This window comes from Harmonia axyridis, chromosome 1 (genome assembly GCF_914767665.1).
Source record: "Harmonia axyridis chromosome 1, icHarAxyr1.1, whole genome shotgun sequence".
NCBI lineage: Eukaryota > Metazoa > Arthropoda > Insecta > Coleoptera > Coccinellidae > Harmonia > Harmonia axyridis.
In genome coordinates, this window is record NC_059501.1 from 8,434,593 (window position 1) to 8,456,349 (window position 21,757).

General features: G+C 36.0%; 1 protein-coding gene across 1 annotated transcript in view; it reads left to right on the forward strand.

Annotated features, from left to right (window-relative positions):
- Positions 1-2,872: 2,872 nt before the first annotated feature.
- Positions 2,873-21,757, forward strand: part of LOC123671712 (protein slit) — a 389,783-nt gene continuing 370,898 nt past the window's right edge. Inside the window, exons 1-2 of the mRNA XM_045605699.1 lie at positions 2,873-3,164; positions 21,349-21,672. Of these exons, the coding sequence (XP_045461655.1) occupies positions 21,458-21,672 (215 nt within the window). The 5' untranslated portion in view covers positions 2,873-3,164; positions 21,349-21,457. The remainder of the gene's footprint in view (positions 3,165-21,348; positions 21,673-21,757) is intronic.

A 21,757-nucleotide genomic window follows, 5' to 3' on the forward strand; every position in this document is an offset into this window, starting at 1 on the left:
ATTAAAAGAAAATGTTCTCAAATGCCGAAGAAATAAATTCTATTTCACAAAGACAACTCTCCTTGTCACAAATCGATGAAAATCATGATCAATTGAACGAATTGCGCTTCCAACTGCTTGACCAACCAGCCTATTCTCCAGATCTGACCCCCAGTGATTGCTGGTTTTTTGCAGACCACAAAAGATTGATCCAGGGAAAGAAATTTGGCTCTAATGAAAAGGTGATTGCTGAGGTTAAAGCGTATTTCGAAAGCAAAGATGAATATTTCGGCAGAAAAGGCACTTATTCAAAAGTTAGAGAATCGTTGTATCTGAAAGAACGGCGTTCTTCCTCATTTAATATATTTCATTAGTACCCGCTAAGTCCTAGTTCCTTGATATTTATCTTGAGAGTTTTTTTTAACATGGTGGAGATGATTATTGGAATAGTTCTTATTGAAAGCATTTTTTTCGACCTTCTTCAGATGTATGTTGTTATTTGCGATTGGTAGTGGTTCATCTTCTGATATTTATCGAGTAATGACATATCAGGTCTGTTGTGAAGAACTGTTTTGTTGGTGAGAATCGTGCAATCCCAATTTAAGTTCTCCAGGATGATTTTCGGATGATATTTGTTGTGTGCAGAGCCGTATCTAGGTACAATTGCGCCTGTGGCAATATGTTAGACAGCGCCTCCAATTTTCGAAGATTTTTTTTTCACTCATTATATTTTCTTATAGTATTTTTCTATTCATAATTTGAGTCATATACTTTCGTTGAAGTTTTAAAATAGTAAACAATATTATACAGGGTGTATATGATATAGTTGCGAAAAAATTCAGGGATAAATTACTTGTCTAAAAATATGGTGGGTTTTTCATTTAAAATTTTTTTTTGCGCCTCCGTCTCCTTAGCTAGCCCCCTAAAGATAGCTCCCGAAAAGTAGTTTTCAATTTGTGAAAAGTTTATAATTGATGCTTTTTTTTGTTTCATTCATTTTATATTTTTACCATTTCTCGATAAAAATATCGTTTTGACATCCACCTATCGGATAAATTTGAGGTCGAAAATAATTCCAACCTCCACAACTCAGACGTATTATTTGTCGATGTTTTTTTTTCATTCTAGCGAATGGAAGTTCGAGTTATGCTTTTCATGAGTATTAAAACTATGATAACAAGAATTTGTCCGAATTTTGGTCTTGTTTTGATGGACATAAGTACTTCACGCTCGAAATATGCTTGAGTATTCCAATCAAGAATATCACCTTAGAAAGCTTTCTACATACTTCTTCGATATATTTGTTCCAGCTTAGTGAAGATTGGAATTAATTTATTCCTGGGTATACCAATGACCCATCCGCCGGCTTTTTGGTGCTGAAAGTCAGCTTTTGGATTTCATCCATATTTATCTTCGAACTATTTACCTCGAACCAGTTTTGGATATCAGCTAGGGATTCTTCTGACTTTTGTTAGATCATATTTTTGTATTTTTTAATACTGCTGTACCATCTGCATAGCTGCAGGTATTATCAGATTCTTTTAGGTGTTCAACTTTGCTTCTGCCGTTTTGCAATAGATGGCTGTAGTAAATGGTAACTGGTAGTCGAAATAAATATATCGATGTCATACAACAAGCTAAGGTATTTGTAAACGTAACGCCATTGAATTATTAGTCGATTTGTGTCTGGATCATAAAGTTATTCTCGATTAAACATGTCAGTTTACGAGCCAATTTCTCGTCATTTGCGGGAGGTTTTAATTTTCTGCTTTAATAAGAAGAAATCTGCGGCTGAGGCTCATCTAATGCTCTCGAATACCTATGGTGCGGCCGCTTTTAGTGGCAGCATTATTGGGACTGATGCAACAAGCCATTTCAAAATGCCCGAAAGTCGTCGGTACGATTGAGAAACAAGGAAATTGGGTGCCGTACTAGTTGAAGCCGAGAGATGTTGAACGGCGTTTGTTTGCTTGTGAACATCTGCTTGAAAGGCAAAGACTGACGGGATTTCTGCATCGCATTGTGACTGGAGACGAAACAGGGTTCATTACGATAATCCCGAGCGCAGAAAAGCATGGGGATATTCCGGCCATGCTTCCACGTCGATTGCCAAACCGAAGAAGTAAAAATTGGATCAATTCGTGGATCGCTTCAGAAGATGACCAGTTTTTTCGAAGCAGGAATCGTACGCTGCCCGAAAGAGGGAGAGAGTAGTGACTAACGATGTATAATACTTTGAATCATAAATGTATAACCAGTTTTTTTTGCAATGAAGCCTCGAATTTCGGAAAAAAAAAACTGTGGAAGCAAGTTGTACGCCTGTGTATATTCAGAAATAGATCATTTGTGCTATAGGATAAATGAGATGGGTCTCAATATAGAGCCTAGTGGCACTCCTGTTTTATCACATAAAAAAACTAAAAACAGGGGGGCCACAAGGCTCAATGTTGGGATCCACCTTATTTAATTTATACACGAATGATCTATTTGTAAATATCGAATGTGATAAAATCTGCAGCTATGCAGACAAAAGTCAGAAAAATCCCTAGCTGATCCCTGAATCTGGTTCAAGGCAAATGTTCTGTTTTTATCACATCAAAGAGGAATAAAAACGGGGGTGCCACAAGGCTCAATATTGGGACCCATCTTATTGTATCCATCCTTTACACTCTCAATATTTTTGCACAAAACCGACATCTTCAAATCTTTGCAAGTGTGAGGTCCTATTAGAGTGCAGTTGGTACAACTTCAGTATTTAACGCAACATCAAAACATAAACATAGCGGAGAAAACGGAGCTTCGGTTGGAGGGTATCCCTCGTGATTTCCACCAGACAAGTCGGCTCTGCGTCCATCCCCACCCCTCGCGCGAACAAGTAGTTCTGTCGCACGCCGAACGAAAGCTCGCCCGTCCTGTGGAATTCGGACGGAGCTTTCAGAAGTCGCTACGCTCTGTAACGGAACGGAACCGAGCTTTAGTCTATACCGTGCGCCCGTGCAGTGTGGGATCGAGCCTGGACCAGGCTTTTCCGCGCGTTTTTCCCGATTCTCCCGCAGTTTTCCGATTTTTCGCGTGCAGTTTGTGTGTTTGGTTTGTTTGTTTCGAAAAGATCGAGTTTTTATTTTGTGTCCATTCTTTTTTTGGTTTATGTCTTTTGGATATAATGACTTCGAGCGATACGTGAGGTGAGAAGGCTTTCCGATGTGTTTATGTTGCTCTCTAATTGTGGGAATTGTTTGCCAGGAAGCGGCAATTTAAATGGATGATGCGGAATGATTTTTTTTTAGTATACGTGCGTAATTGCATACTTTTGCGAATCGGCTGATGAAAAAGTGAAAAGCTCCTGATGAAAACAAGTATAACTAGAATGTTCCCGATCTTTTATGATCAGTGTGTCGATGTCGAAGTAGAAATCGCAATTTTATAAGTTGCACAACTTTCCAACTCGTAGAGTCAACTCTTACTTCACGAAATTTTTGGAATAATTCATTCCTTATAAAATGTCAGCACCTCAATTTCCATTTGAAATGAAAACCAGAAGAAATATGATTATTGTAACCACTAACCAATAACAAAAAAGAATGAGAAACCTAGAAAATCAGAAAATAATGGTTTGATACATACAAATAATATTATTCCAAAATAACGTGTTATGATAATTTTTTAAATATATTTTTCGAATGATATTTTCATGTTGATTCCCTTGGAAAAATGAATCTCTCCATTCCTTTTCAGGAAAGAACTGTTACTTCCTAGACCAAGGAAATTAAAAGATTAACTAAGTTCAACATCTAATTGACCGAATACTTTTGAATTGAACTAATTCCTCTCAATAAAATACATTAGTTTCAATTTTAAGGGAATTGATCAATGTGCAGTTTGAAAACTTGAACTGTGCAAGTTTCTGTGTACAATGTCAATTCTTGCTTGTTGATATTTTTAAATTTTCTAGAATTATTCGTGATTTCTGAAATTGAAATATTGAGTATCTGCATCTAATTGTATAAAACGAAGTATAAAATAACCTGGATCAAAACGAGAGAAAATGTTATTGTTATAACAGGCATAAAACGAAAAAAGTATTAAAATTCGAAAAGTCTTATCTGGGAAAACTTTCTTTCAAACCGGAATATAAAAAATATTTCGGTTACGATTAGAAGATTTCATAATTGAAAATCAATTCCTGAAAACCAGTAAATGTATTATAAATGATGCTGGTCTAAGAATTTCCCCAATCAATTAATTCATCAAAAGAATATTATCGAAATTGAAAGACTGCAGATCTTTTCTTTTGGATCCTCAACTCTTACCTGTTAGATATGTGAAGGTATTTATGAAGGAGTTTACGAAATTCAGAAATATCAAGTATTTCTTCCTATATGTCCGTTTGATTGAAGAAAGAATATTGATTAAACGTAGATTTGAAGAAATAAACGCTCACGCTTGATTTCTTTTACATATCTGTTCTAATTGAACAGACATTAAAAAATTAATGATTCTGAAATTATTTCAATTCAAAGCAAAATTTAAGTAATCTGAAAATTATAAAAAAATTCTATAAAAAATTATATCCTCGAAAAGAGTAAATTTCAAAAACTGTGTTCTACATTTCGTATTGGTCCTTCGGGCCGGATCTCTATCGTCTAAACTATTTTATTGACGGAACAAATCAATTAGGCGCAACTGGACATTCCAAATAGGCGCGTTCAAATTTACAATGCATAAAAACCCGAATAGATATCAAATATGAATGTCAAAAGTTCAAATATTCACTTACCTCGCTTTCACGTGTTCTTCGTCCGATCGTAAAGATTCATTTAACGAGATTTTTTTATATGCAGGTATATTTGGACATGGTATCATAAAATTTATAACTTGAATTGTACAAAAATCGTGTAACATCTATTTTCAATTTCTGCTTGATTTATAATGTATAATTATATCGTTATTTTGTTTGCGTACTTGATGGGAATTTCTTCAAGCTATTGACGAACAATATCCAGAGTTATCGAAATATGTTACCACCTGTGTAATTTAGTTAAACGAGCCAAATTAACGGTAAAGAATGTGCTAGAGCACTTTTATGGTTCAAATATTTCGGTGAATTTCATTAATTGTCAAAATGCATTCAATGGTTCTGAAGTTATAACTGGATGAAATTTTGTTTTTCCAATAACTCAGGAAATAATAATCCAATCGAATCGAAATTCAAAAAACAGTTGCACATTTACTGAAACGAAAGTTTGCGAGATTTTTATAATTGGAAGATTTTTTTTAATGTCGCAAGTGTATCGATAACTCGATCGATAATTAATTGAATTATTTGAAAAAAAAAAAATATTCGAGAAGATACAAAGCTCGATTCAAAGCATATTCAAAGCAACAAAAAGTAAAATTTCGTGAGAATAAATATTAATTTGAATGATCACGCAAAAGCTTCTGAATGCACCTTGAACAAATTAAAGTTTATAAATTTGAATTCAAACAATCTTATCTCTGCAATAAATCTCGAAAAGATGAATATTTCCAGAACATCCTATTGCAATAAAAAAAGTCCAACGTAAAATCATAAAAATTATCTTCTTCAAGCTTTGATCTGCAAACGAAATCCCAGCTGCAGCGAACATTGATGAGAGATGAAAGAAGAATTAGACTCGGTTACATCAATCTCTCAGAACTCATCAACATAAAATTTTAAGTGACTTTCAATTTTATCGAAAACTTCGTGCTAAACGGCTTGGTGGTATGGTAATAAAGAAAATTGTTTCATTACACGGTTCCAAGATCGATTGTTTCGTTTTAATTCAATCCGGAATTTTTCTGTGTCAGGGGAAGCCGTTAGAGTAATTTCATGTTATTTAAACTTTTGCTTGTATCCAATTGTATAACTGTTTCTATGGATTAAATGAATAATTAAATAATGAATTGTTCTTATTGTTATTTTGGAATCAACAATCAAATAAAACGGAACATTGTTGAATCTTTCAAATGAATTTATATTACAATAGATTTTTTATTTCAAGTGATCAAAATCTGTTTTCCTTTCTTGTTTGCATTTATTGCGTCGTTTACAACACTTAAACTACCCTTTTTTGGTCTCTCGTTACTCAAACAGGGTCCTTTATATTGTAAATTTCTGCATAAATTATGCATGAAGAATAATAGTTTCAAGTTTCATGTAAAATATCATGGCGTCACCAGAACCTGAGTAAATCAAAGGAGAATATTGAACAAAAACTAAACTAAAAAATTAAAGCAAATTATCGAAAACAAATAAACTGTTTTGGTGACAACGAAGTTGAACTTTCGTGTATATTAACTATTTTAAGTTCTATGTAAAATACTAGGTAAAATATTAAATGTATCGGTACCTCTGTAACGAATTGTATGTTTATTGACAATTGTCTTAATAAACTTATTGATTGATTGATTGATTGAAACCTAATATGAATTTTCTGAAGAGACTATTATTTCCGAGATTATTTTACTTACACATACGCTGTTGGATTAACTTATTTTTTTCACAATTATTTCTACTAGTAAGATATCAATTATTTTAATTTGGATTAGTACATAAAATCGTTATTCTTTTCTACATAAATTTTGAGTTCATTACGAATATAAATATCAAATTGTGAATTGTCGCATATAAATCTAATTGGAATATTTTCCAAAATTTATATTCTGTCAATTAGGCATAAAATACAAACCAGTATGAAAAATTCCTAAATTGTGGAATGTCAATGTTTTTCCCTTCGAATTAATTCCTCTGCCCTCTTGATGTAATTTATGGATTTCTCGAGTCCTTCCCTGTTCCTCAGGTACCTCCCTCGAGTTTGATAAATTGGTACCCAAATATGTCTTTTGGGTATCCCAATTAGAACAACACAAAAACATAATGTCTTCCGCTGGTTGTTTTAGTGTTTGTGTGGATTCCCTCAACATTCTTTGCGTTTTCTCAGCGATTCTGTTATCTCTTAGCACATCCGCCTTTTGAATTTACCTACATTGTTTTTACTGAGTGGAACTTGAAATTCCAATATTATTCGAGTTTTTGTTCGGAAATTTTGTCGGTAGGAGCTCGTATCGAGGCTTGTATGAATGATATTAGAAATTTTTTTATCCCAATATTGAAATTATTGATTTTTCATGTATCATTCTTTGGTTTTCAGAGTAAGTTCGAATTTAATATATCCGTTTGAAATTTTGTTTTCATTATAATCTAATAATCACAAATATGAATTCGATGGAAGATAAATTACATTTTTAGATGTAGAATAACAGTTTGAAGCTCCATGCCTCGCTCCATGCAAAAAATAAATCGGAACAAAAAACCAGAGAAGAATATTGCAAATGAATACTCTCAGTGATTACAGCTTCGATCTTGTTGAGATTTTGCGTGTGAGTATCAAATAATTATTGCAAGAGTCGTGCAAAATTTCATTATCGTTATCGTGAGTCAAACACCATAGAAAGTACAAGCAGAATATTGAAAAAAGTGTCCAATATTTTCGTAACATGTCGGATTTATTTTTCATCTTGACAAGATTATTATTGTTTCCGAGTCTATCAAATGTAGCATTGTGGTCACTTTTGGAATGGAAAAAATTTTTGGCTCTCTATTTCAACTAGCAAAATGTATTTCAGACCATACTGAACAACAATGGTTTCGTCCTATTTCAGTCTGTGTGTTCGTACTTCCTTAACTCCTACAATTCTTATCCGATTTCGATGAAATTTGGTATGGTCATTCAGTTGGGACCATAGATGGTCCCATACAAAATTAAACTGTTCCTGTGTAAATGTGAAATTTATTGTCCGATGTTGGATGTACGCTTGGCTCGAGACCTGGCTCATGCTCAAACGTGAAATAATCGGAATCTCAATATTTTAAGTTTTTGTCATCCAATTCTTATGAAATTAGTTTGGGATTTTGAATTTCATAATATCATCATAAGAATATCAACTTTTTTGATTTTACGGTGTGTTGTGAAGGGTGTTTTTTTTAGAGCTATAGAAATTTAAATTGCAATAAAACAACGATGGATTATTCGATTGACATGAATTTTATTTATCCGCAAGATAATCTTGTGGCATTACATTTTAAATATGATTTCTGGCATATCACCGCCACGGCTGGCTCGGATGTAGTCCAATCTGAACGTCCAATTTTCGATGACTTTTTCCAATATTTGTGGCCGTATATCGGCAATAACACGGCGAATGTTGTCTTCCAAATGGTCAAGGGTTTGTGGCTTATCCGCATAGACCAATGACTTTACATAGCCCCACAGAAAGTAGTCTAGCGGTGTTAAATCACAATATCTTGGAGGCCAATTCACAGGTCCAAAAACGTGAAATTAGGCGGTCACCAAACGTGTCTTTCAATAAATCGATTGTGGCACGAGCTGTGTGACATGTTGCGCCTTCTTGTTGGAACCACAGCTCGGACATCATGGTTGTTCAATTCAGGAATGAAAAAGTTAGTAATCATGGCTCTTTACCGATCACCATTGACTGTAACGTTCTGGCCATTATCGTTTTTGAAGAAGTACGGACCAATGATTCCACCAGCCCATAAAGCGCACCAAACAGTCTGTGTATAACGGTGTGTCGACATACACTTGAGAATTAGCTTCACTCCAAATGCGGCAGTTTTGTTTGTTCACGTAGCCATTCAACCAGAAGTGCGCTTCTTCGCTAAACAAAATTCGCTTATGAAAATCGGGAACAACGGCAATCTCATTTTGGTCCCATTCGACGAATCTACGCCTTACTTGATGATCGTTTGACTATTCATGATGAATTGCTCGATGAATTGCTAAACCAAACTGAGAATAAATCACTTGACAGCTGTTAAATCGGTCGGCATCTTGAACAGTATTGCCAACCTAAAGTTATATACCTCGAAAAAAAACACTTATTATATGCGTAAATTTATTTTAGGAAGATAATAGCATAGTACCACCCCCATTTGCAGAGAATTTTTATTTAACACTGACAATAATAATATTCAACTTTTCCGGAATTTTTATATTGGAATTTCTTCCCCGATCGTATATATGTTAAGATGAAGAAAATAATCTTTATTTCTTCGACACGATAAACCAGTTTCGAATAAAACCAAAACTTCTGAACCTCATATTTGCCAAGTCCGCACAACGTTTCGACTCGCCCCAGGCCATTCTTCAGGGGGTGTTAGAGATAGTTGAGAGTCGATGATCCCCGTCTTTCAGACATGGCATTTTGTACGGTTGTCATTGATTCGCCCCCGGCCATGTACGTCCCTGTCCGCCCGTAGGCTCTACAGGGGTTTCTTTAATGTATCTTTCATCGCTTCTCAGGTCTTTGGGGGTGGATCGAAACCGAATACGGATGGGGTGGGATTGATGAGGACATTATTAAGAGATTTGCAAGTTTGATGCATGGGGGGTGAGTTACCCTCCGTATCGTCTAGCCTTCAGGTATGAGGGAGGTGTATTTCAATTTCGGATTTGCATTCGGAGGGCCCTTTTCAACGTCTCCGATGAAATTGGAAGCGTCTTTCAATGGGGGTAATCAACGATGTACTAATTGGAAAATGCGAGGATTCTTTAGGTGAGGTGATGAGAGAAGGCGTGATTTTGTGAGGGTAGTTTGTAAGTTAAGTCATTTGATGTTGCTTTCTCACAAAATAAATACCTAACTTATTTGAAAAATTCGGTACTGATTTGGCTTTGAGAGCTTTCGGCCGGTCGTTAATTCTTACGCCGATATGTCTATTTTGCGTGAATTTTCTTTGGTTCCGATATTGAGCTTGAAATTATTATTTAATATTTACAAACAAATCGGATCTGTTGTACAGAAATATTAGGTATTTCTTTCACATTCCTCTCCTTGAGTTTTCTATGATCCTGATGGTGAGATCAGCTTGAAAATTTGCATGACGCTTGAAAATGTTTTTTTATATCTACACCCAAAATCTTTACATCGCCGGTTTTGCGGTAATGTAAATAGGTATTGGGTAAATATTTTTCAATACACTTTTTGAGGTTTCCTGGTTCTGGTGACGCGATCAATATGAAAGTTTTTTGTTCATAAAATTTCGAAAGCGACAAACCTAATAATAAAAAGGAGCAAGATTATCTTCCTCGAACTGTCTACATATATAAAAAATCCAAGAAAATTTTTTAACGTTTCAAAGGGATCGACGATTGATAAAATCCAGAAAATCAAAAGATGCTTGTCAAAAGAATTATTTCTGGATCGAGATATTGAAGGTTAAATGATTCTGCATTTATTGTTGTATGGAAAAAACATTATTTTGCGATGGGACAAAACCTTGAACAAAATACTATCCAAACAGCTTCATAAGTGTTTTGGCGAGACTTTCTCGAACCTCTTCAGCGAGCTCTTTAGGGATCACAGTGATATTCAGACAGCACACCACTGACAATAAGGTACTCCAGGAAAGAAATTTGACTCTACTGGAGAAATGATTGCAGATTGCAGAATTTGAATCCCATTTCGAAAGTGAAGATGAGTCGTTCTCAGAAAAGTTATTTATTAGGTCTGGAACTTATTGAATGATGTGTTATATGACGAACTACGTTTATATTTTGACCGATTGATACTTATTTCCTAGATTGAATGGAAATTGACAAAATAATTATTATTAGGTTAGACTCACAGAAGCAAACCAGAATTGATGGCTATTCTTAATTCGGCCGTCTATTTGGCCCAATGAGAGTAGAAATGGAGTAGAAATCTTTTGATTTTAAATTTCCAGGGTATATCATAGATTCTAACTCACTTATAGGCTATTAAAAGTTAGTGATTCATTATTTAAGCATGCCATTTCCCACGAAGTTTGAAAATCTCAAAATAATGCTTTATTGTCGGTCAATCAAGAAAATACTGTTCTGGCAGGCATTCAGCGGTTGAATCGTTGAAAATCACAAAAAAAATTTTTGGCTCCCAATGTAAACTTTTGATTTGAGGAAACCTCATACATAAGTGTATATGCCTCAAATCAGAACTGTGAGGGGCTAATGAATATCACCTCTCTTAGAGATTAATTCGCCTGGAAACATTTCACGAACTTGAGGCAGAAACACATTGGACGTGTGTGAAGTTGCTCCATCCTCTTGGAACCATGTTTTTTGTCTTTAGATCTTTGTATGAAACGCGGTGCAGCGATAATCTATGAACATTCCAAGAATTTGCACACTTCCGAATGGAGAGGTAGGGATCATCACGAACATAACGATTAACTCGTTACCACTTTCTCTCATTAACAAAATTGTATGGCAAAATGTAGATGAGTAATTTTCTACTTTGACTTGAATGTCTGGATGAGTGACCACTTTTTGCAAGTCAAGAAGCTCCCAACTTCTCCCAATTTTTCTAGATTTCCACAATGATTCCGAGGAACCAGCAACTATAGTTTCTCCTAATATTTTCTAAAACCAAAACTCCTCCACTTAATCCACAACATAAGACAACTGAACCCGATAAAACCAATCTCACGTCCCTCTACTTCCCTTAATTATATTTGTTATGTTAGGGCGGTCCGGGGAACGTTATCGGGCCGAACACACGGGGATGCTTCCATCCCGAACAAACACAATAAAAATGCCGGACCCCAAGGCTCTTCAGGAAACGACAAACATCCGAGGAATGCCGGAGGAGGAGGAGGAGGTAGCGCCGTACATAAAACTCAGATGCACTGACGGGACTCAATCGATTTCAATATACCTACGCCACCCCCCTTCAACCCCCCAACCCCCTACGTCCCTGGATGTCGACGCGAAACGTTTTATTTACCGGATCGCTATTTTGGGAGAGCCGCCCGTGCGCGAAAAATGGCACGGACGGTGTCCGGAAACCCCCGTTTAATCAAGTTTTTTTGGGGGTTGGGGGTGGTTATCACATGGGGATGAAAGCGGAACTTGGGACGTACGTTGGGATTTTATAGATTTCTGGAAGGTTTGGGCCGATGAAAAAGTAATGACGGGGAAGGGTTGGTGATGTATTGGGGATTTTATAGGGGTTGGGCATTGGCGTGGGCAAGGGGGCATCGAGGGGGGCATGCCAACTCATGGCCCTTTCAACACTTGAGTGAAGCTAGCAGAACCACTTTGGAGTTTTCGATTTTTTTTTTGCCATAACTTCAGTCTAATTTACTTCCATATTGAAAAATTTTTTGCTCTTCAATTTTGGGAGAAATTGTGGGTTCTGCTTATTTATTTCCTATGGACAATCTGATTACACTATAATTTCAGGTTCATTTTAAGCTCACGTTTGAACTTACTGCCAAATTTCTGAATTCTTTTAAAAAACTTCTGCTAGCATGATTGGGGTCCTTTCAACTCAGATACTAAGATTCACGACCAAATTTAAGATAATGATTAATTTTGAGACTGAAAAATCTGATGATATGTTTTGAAATGGTTTTTTCTTCCAGAATTGATCTTAACTTATTATCTTCACAGCGCAGATACAAAACAGAATTGAATGAAGTCAGGATAAGAGTTATTATTAAATATGATCTTTTATACTTACACCCCCACTTACAACTATGTACAGTTATGGGTTCTCCAAGGGCGCAATTGGCATTTTTATAACTTGCGCTCAAAGATTTATGATTTTCCTTATTCATTTTTCCATATTTTGATCCTAACGACGACAACGCTTGAAATTTTCATTTTTTATCTAACACTTTAATCAATAAATTCTGTGTTTAACCAATAAAAAATTATCTTCCTTTAAAAATTCGACTTTATTAGACAACATAGTAACTTACTCTAACGCTTGTATAACTTTTCAATGAATTATCTGTAGAATGATTCGTCATTGTCTTCATTAGAGCCAAATTTCTTTCACTGAAGCATCCTTTCGAAGTTTACAGATTCACTTGAGCCTGATCTGGAGAATAAGATTTCCATGGATTTGAGAAAAAGAAACACGCAAATCGTTTTTATCTATTTTGCTAACAACAAAAAATGTAGCGTCTCTTATTAATTGCATTAACATTCGAAATTCTGAATGAACATCATCTGAACGATCTTCCAATTTTGGACAATTTCACAATTAATCCAGTGTAACTAGTTTGATCAATTTGATAGCAAGAGTTCTTTAAGCACTTACAAAAGAATCAGATCAAAGTTCAAAATTCCATTCAAACAGTCTATTATTCAAACTTGTTGAAGTCACAACAAAAAAGTTCGATCGATGATGTTCGATATCCACAAAATATGCAGCAATTCTATGGAAAAACTCTAGCTCCCCAAGAAAACCATAAAGTAGTCCAATATTGATTTTAAAATTTACAACGATTTTACAACGGATCGGAAATCATGAAATTACTTATTAGTTCATCATTTATTGATTTCAAAATATGAATAGATGATTTTATTCCAAAAAACACCTAAATCCAGTTAATTTTCAGATTTGAATCGATCACGTCTCAATCTGTCACATAATATATCTATGATTCTCGGAATAATTATTTGTTCTAATTGCAAGTTATCAGTAGTTACCTGTGGTCTGTCATTGCTCAAGGTGTTAGTTGAATATTTCTGATTTATTTGTGAAATGATGAGTTTCAATAGTGAAAATGAGAACGTATGTATTCCTTCATATTAAATACTAAGAAAATGAATGAAATATCACAAGATAATGAATCGATTAATATTCAATTCTCGAGCGAAATCGATTTGTTGAATAGCAACGTCAAGTTGTACGATAAATATCATATCTGTGGTTCTGGAATATTCAATTCGTTACCAAAATGTGGAATTTTTACTTGAAACAAACAGTTTATTACTCAAACCTGTTGAAGTCACAACAAAAAGGTTCTCAAATGAAGGTCGACATCCACAAAATATTCAGCAATTCTGTGGAAAAACTCGTAATCCTCATGAAAACCATAAAGGAGTTCGATATTAATTTCACAATTTTTAATTTTCCTCTTTTGGTATATCCAAGAAATCGAAAATCATGAAAATACTTATTAGTTCATCATTTATTGAATTCAAAATATGAATAGATGATTTTATTCCAAAAAACACCTAAATCCAGTTAATTTTCAGATTTGAATCGATCACATCTCAATCTGTCATAAAATATATCTATGATTCTCGGTATAATTCTTTGTTCTAATTGCAAGTTATTAGTAGTTACCTGAGGTCTGTCATTGCGCAAGGTGTTAGTTGAATATTTCTGATTTTTTTTTGTGAAATGATGAGTTTCAATAGTGAAAATGAGAACGTATGTATTCCTTCATATTAATTTCTAAGAAAATGAATGAAATATCACAAGATAATAAATCGATTAATATTCAATTCTCGAGCAAAATCGATTTGTTGAATAGCAACGTCATGTTGTATGATAAATATCATATCTGTGGTTCTGGAATATTCAATTCGTTACCAAAATGTGGAATCATTACTTGAATCTCATTAAAAACTTGAAATACAAATATATTTAATTCAATAGGATCAAAATTATTGTATGTAACTTAATATGTAAAAATATCTTTTACGTATTGATCATTACTAACTAGTTATCAACTTTCTACCAAGTTGTAACCTCATTCAACATGGGCACCTAGACATTCCACAAAAATATTTTCTTGATTATTTTTCCGTACTACTTTGAATTGAAAAACAATCATTTAAACTCTTATATCTAAAGGAATATAGCTCGGAATATAGCGTCTATCAAAAATTATATGATATAAATATATCCATAGAAACACATAGTTTAGTGTTCATCAATATGTTAAAAGTTTTAGATATACATATAAAACGTTTTATCCTCGGTTTTATTCTACTGTTATCGAAAATTTTTCACTCTTCAGCTTCAAATGAAAAATGAATAATTTTTTTGTGCCAAATTTGCAGCGGTTCTTCAACTAGGTCATTTGACATATTCTTCGAAAGATGATTGAAGCACTGACGTGAAGTCAGCAGCTTCTTCTGACCACTGATTCGTCACCATTGCCGAGCTTTACCTTTTGAGACTATTCAAAATTCCTAAAATACAGACAATCGAATCAAGGGCGTAGATCTTTTTTTCTTGGGGGGTGAAGGGGTAATCATACCTATAATGTGAGCAAAAGAGGTTTAAAACCGAAGTTTGAAAAATTATTTCGAATATTAACTCGAAATAATTTTTTTATTACCAATTCGATTGTTCTCATCTTATACTGGGTGTTCCAGAATTGGAGTTACGAAGGAAAATGAGAGATTCCTTGGATGATTTTAAAAAATAAAATGGTCCATAAACATGAGCTTGCAAATGCTTTTTTTTCGAGATACAGGGTGTTTCTTGTATTCCTACTTTTTTATGATGCTTAAATAGTTAATCGAATCTTTATTAATTTGCGCTACAGAGTTGGCAAATAAGTACCAATACATATAATTAATTTATTTATCACAGCTACCTAACTGGATCTTTATAATAATTTGGATTTTCCTGAGAATTACTATAGAGAGCTGTTTGAATTTTTTTCTCGAAATCGATTACAGATACGACAAAACTTCAACAAATCAAAAAGTGTAGTACTGAATCAGAGTTTTTTTGGAATATCTATGCCAATTGGAGTTGAATATCTTGTGAAGGAAAGGAGCTTTGAGAGAAAAACACCTGTATCTTAATAACAAAGCGTTTGCAGCATGTTATAGGACTTTTTTTCTTCAAATGATCCGAGAAATCTGCCATTTTCATTTGTACCTCCAATTTAGGAACACCCTGTAGATATAGTCAATTCAAAACTGAAGTCTTTACAAATAAATTGCAATTTGAATGGAACAAAATAAATTGTACAACACAGCCCAGACAATTTTTCGTTGCGAATTGCTCAGTTCAGTTCTTTGATAATTACAGTATTGAAATTTTGTGACGGGAATGATACAAAAAACCCAAAATAACGGGTAAGTGTATACCGAAGACGAATGCAAAATTCACAGATGGTAATAGGGGGCGATGCCGAGAAAGTGGATAGATAAAGGAAAATAATAAACCTCGGACAAAGACGAGCTCGTAGTGCAATGAAAGTAATCATCTTGAAAGCGATAATAAACTTATAAACCGTAAAGTGGTCCGATTTTTTACTGACGATTCGATTTCAAAGGGAAGTAAAATGATTATTATTGGTTCATTTTATGGATAAATTTTAGTTCTTCGTCTTTGCGAGATTTATAAAATTTATGTTCTGAAAATCTTGGAGGGGTAATTACCCCCCAATCCCCCCACCCCCCATTTCTACGCCCTTGAATCGAATCAAATGATAGAGCGTCCGCTCAGGTAGCGACCTTTCCTCAATCCAGCCCGATGCTAAAAAACATTATTTCTTGAAGAATTCAATCGGAACAAGCCTTCGGACGAGTTCAATCCCGAACGCTTCCGTCTTCTCGATTGAAATATTCATCAACTCCCGAGAATTCCCAATCTCCAATCTCAACCCCTTCTTCAACGCCAGTTTTCGAAGTAAGAAATCCGTTAGGAACAAATTGGGGGCATAAATAAAGGGAAAGGATACTTTATAAACAGGCAAAACGAACCTGAGCAAGATTAATACCTGCGACTTGTGAGTTATGGCGCCACCGGTCGGATGATCCTGGAACTTATTGCTGCAGTGTTTACTGCGACCGAGAATAATTATTTTTGATGCGAAATCGTGATACCCGAGTCTTCGTCAAGTCGCTTAACGTGCTCTTTTCGGTCTTGGATCCAGTTTAGGGATTGATTAGTTGTTTTTGCTTTTGGGTTTACCGAAGGTAGTGGAAGCTTTGTAGTCACTTTAGGGGTGGAAACAATATTTGGTCGCAGATTTTGAAGTTTTCGCTGGTAAAATGAATTTCAGACTATCGTGAACAACTTTGGTTTCCTGTAGGTCTGTTTATGTGTGTCCACACTTCTTTGTGGAGCCTTAGATTTAGATTTAATGGGGGGTTTCATTGCACTGTGATCTTATGGTCTATTGTGCCTCATCAGAGCTGTTCTCGCCTTTAGTCGTTATAGTCTGCAGCTTGCCCTAAACTTCTAATGAATTTCAGTGTCTTGGGATGGCTTCAAAGAGGTTACTTCCTCACTTCTACAAATCTCTCTTCCATAGCATTTTTCACGTTGGGTGCTATGGCGAGGCATTCCGTCACCAGGTGATCCGGAGTTTCTTCCTCCTCCCCACAGCATCTGCACTCGTCGTTTTCTGCTAGACTCATTTTCACTAGGTGCCTTTTGAGGCGGTAAAGCCCTATAAGGAATACAGAAAGGAGGTGTAACATATTTATTTTTGGAATGAAAATTTCGCCATGGCTTTTTCCTTCTCCTGAAACTGAAACCCAGAAAGGTTCTGAGCTAATAAGAGGTTTGTGCTCCTTTTCTGGCAATGGTGTTGGCCTCTTCATTTCCTTCAATTCCCAAGTGACTGAAAATCCAGACCAAACAAACCTCTTGCCTTCTTCATTGAGTTTCTGTCGGCACTCTAATACCATCTTAAAATCGATGATATGTGACTATGTGAGCTCAATGCCTCGATTGTAACCTGACTATCAGAATGTATCTCTCTATTTGTAACAGCCTTAACTTTAACTTATACAGTTCTCAAGATATGATGAAATTCGGTGTGGATATTCAATTTGCACCGAAGATGGAATACAGCTTTTCCAGATGAAGATATAGTTTGTTGAACATGCGCAAACTTGTAATTCCCTGTATTTCGATATATCTTGAGTTATACTTGTTTGCAGTTGTTGAAAATTGGATTGGATATTTGGATTGGATTGTTAGTAGTTTCATGTAGATTTCAGCTCTTCCAGATATATGGAGGGATTTGCTCATGCGCAAACCTAAAATAATCGAGAGAGTTCTACTATTCCGATTTTGATGATGTTCATTATGGGTATTCAGGCTGGGTCTAGATAGAGATTTTGAATGTTAAGTGTCGTTTCATTTGTCGTTGTTTGAAAAATGGATCAAAATGAGTTTCTTGTCACAAATCGATGAAACCATTGGTTTCATGGGACGAATCTCCCAACTATATGACAACCATACCTATTCTCCAAATCTGGCTCCCATTCATTACTGGCTTTTTGCAGACCTCAAAGAAAGAAATGTTCCTCTGAAGACGAATCTTTTCACAGAAAAGATAATGTACTGTTAGAAAAACGTTGAATTACATGTATCACTCTTAAAGATGACTATGTTGATGATTTAAGTCGAATATTTAAGAAGAATTTTTTTATTGGTTAGGTCCGGAAGTGTTAACAGGGGTGTTACATGATGTGCTTTAGACTTGATATTTTCAAGTTTGGTTCGGGGTTCGAATATTTCAAGTTCATGGGAAATTTCGTAAAAAAAATAAATTAATTCGAATACGAGGTCAACGAAAGTGCCTTCCTAGTTGAGATCAACGAATGAAGAGCTTTAATTCTTGAATAAATTCTCACCAAACAACCCAATCAAAAATTGTTGCATTGCCGCAATAACAGGATTTCGGCTTTCTCTGTTTGAAGTTGTAGCTCACCGATCAATCGTGATTTCACAAATTGTACCTTCTGCCTTGCAGCTAAACCTCTTCCACACCAACCGGAAGCTTGTATCAACCTGTAACTGAGTTTTCTCAATAGAATGACTCCGAATATTCTCCGTTCGAACATCAAAGCGAGCCGAAATAGAAAACTACAATACCGACCTTTTGTGCGGAAATTGGAACAGTCGTTTATTATTCATAAGGGAAGCAGCATTTTCGTTATTGATCACAGAAATGCGTCTTTCACTTTCCACATGGTTATTTCCTGAATCGGAAGAGGAAACGCCAGAGGCGGGCGGGGGGTGAGGAGGGTGAAATATGCCTCGTGAAAAACGGGAGTACGTCGTCATCAAACGCGGGGACGAAGACGAAGTGACGTCTCCCCTCGACGCCGACAGGGGGCGCCCTTTCGACATGTGTTTTTCGTCCGTTTTTTTCCACGTTCGGTTCTGTTTTCAATTCGCTACCAATTCCGGGGGAATTTGTAAATGTCAACAATTATTCGTGCGTCGCGACGCTGAATCGGGGCCTAAGTGGGTTGTATCCGGTAAAGTGAGACGTTGTCGGCCGTGTTGACTTTGAATTTTCTTTGCGGGCGCTTCTGAGGGAATTTTGCGTCTTGCCGAGTATCAGATTTGTGAAATTTGATTTCGATATTTCGCCGCGCGCTTTGGGACTTCGGGGAGTTTGGCGAAGTCGGTCGGTGTTTATTCTGTTCGATGGCGATGGAATGTTTGCGGAGGGTTTTTTGTATTGGGAAGTTTTTCGCGGCGGCAGGAAATTTTATATTTTTTTTATGCGGAAATGATGAGATTTTATCGTAGTCGCTGAACCTTGTGAATTTCGCCTGATGGTAATGAAGTTGTCGATGAATAGATATTGCGTATTTCGTATTTGCAGAATATGTGTTTGATTTTTTGCAGTTTTTCTTATGAATACGACTTCGATTCTAGTGGTAAAGGGTGTTCTTTTAGAGCTATGAAACTTTAAATTGCAATAAAACGACGATGGATTATTCGATTGACATGAATTTTATTTATTCGCAAGATAATCTTGTGGCATTACATTTTAAATATGATTTCTGGCATACGACCGCCACGGCTGACTCGGATGTAGTCCAATCTGGACGTCCAATTTTCGATGACTTTTTCCAACATTTGTGGCCGTATATCGGCAATAACACGGCGAATGTTGTCTTCCAAATGGTCAAGGGTTTGTGGCTTATCCGCATAGACCAATGACTTTACATAGCCCCACAGAAAGTAGTCTAGCGATGTTAAATCACAAGATTTTGGAGGCCAATTCACAGGTCCAAAACGTGAAATTATGCGGTCACCAAACGTGTCATTCAATGAATCGATTGTGGCACGAGCTGTGTGACATTTTGCGCCGTCTTGTTGGAACCACAACTCCTGGACATGGTTGTTCAATTCAGGAATGAAAAAGTTAGTAATCATGGCTTTATACCGATCACCATTGATTGTAACGTTCTGGCCATCATCGTTTTTGAAGAAGTGCGGACCAATGATTCCACCAGCCCATAAAGCGCACCAAACAGTCAGTTTTTCTGGATGTAACGGTGTTTCGACATACACTTGAGGATTAGCTTCACTCCAAATGCGGCAGTTTTGTTTGTTGACGTAGTAATTCAACTAGAAGTGCGCTTCATCGCTAAATAAAATAAAATGGACGTAGTGCGCGATACATATTCCGCACAGAACCATTATTTTCGAAATGAAATTGCACTATTTGCAAGCGTTGTTCAGGCTTGAGTCTTTGCATGATGAATTTCCAATCCAAACTGAGAATAAATCACTTGACAGCTATCATGGGCGCCCGCAGAAATTTTTCTCAGGGGGGGCAAAATGAAAATTATTGAGAAACGATAAGGTGTCTATGATTGTCATTGAAAACCGGAAAATTGTTGTGAATCCATTACTCTCCGTTTTTCCTTGCCCTTTGGATTGAGAAGATTATAGTGAGGGTTTTGTGCTGAAAAATAAGGCAATCAAAATCTCAGGGGGGGCCATGGCCCTCCCTGCCCCCCCCCATGCGGGCGCCCATGACAGCTATTGAATCGGTCGCTATCTTGATCAGTAATTCCAATTTAAAGTTATATACCTCGAAAAAAACACCCGTTAGTATTTTCTGAAACAAGTTACAGAATGGGCTCCTAATTGCCTTCTGCAACGAGTATAAGACGATATTTTCTCTATTTCAGTCAAGTTTGGTGAAATATTCCTGAAATTCGATGAAAAACTCAAATGATACATCCTAGTGACTCTTGTATTCTATCTTGACAGTTGGTGCGACTATTACGAAAATTTACAGATTACGGAATTTTGATTTGAACTGTACGTTTCGAATTTCGAAATTATTTATAATTACGCATTGAATTCCTGAATAATGTCCGAAAATATCGATTTAACACAACCAGAAATAAGAGAAATGGCGAATAATGTTGCAAATCATTTCACTACATATAACTAAATTATATTGTATTGACAATTGACGTGTGTTGAAATTTGATAGGATCGGAAGTCAGTGTAGACAACCACAAAACGAAAAGTATAACTGTATAATGGTGTAATAAGTTCATTACAACACAATTTTTAGTACTGTAATGACCTCATTACGATACTGAAAAAAAAATGTATAAATTTCGAAATAAAACACACTGCATCATCGATAGGAGAAGCATTTCATCTAGTTGATTTGGGTCGAATCTTCATATTTTCGGCTCAAAATTCTTTAGCGTCGTAAATATTCACAATTACCTATGATTTTCACATATCTAAGAATTATTTTCAGCAAAATCAATTAGCGACTACTAATTCCCCTTATTTTTTCAGGCCATCGGAGACTTCCACGTGGTAACCCCAGTCTTTCATCCCAAATTAGAATCCTCGAATTCGCAAGAATACCCGTGTAGTGTCGATCGTCGATAAGACAGTGAAAATAATGCGTGCGTACTTTTGGTACGCAGTACTACTTTTCGGGTCGTGGTGTCAGTGCGAAACGAACAACGGCGATCTGGGGTACCGCATCGGGTACTCGTCGTCCTCCACGTCCTCCAGATGTCCGAGAGGATGCTCCTGTTCCGGCACCACCGTGGACTGCTCCCATCGAGGACTGACGCACGTGCCGAAGAACATACCGTTGGACACCGAAAGAATGTGAGTACAACCTTGATAAAGCAAAACGCAAAGTTCGAAATTTGAAATGATTTTTTTTTGGAAAAGTACTCCGGTTATCCAGCTA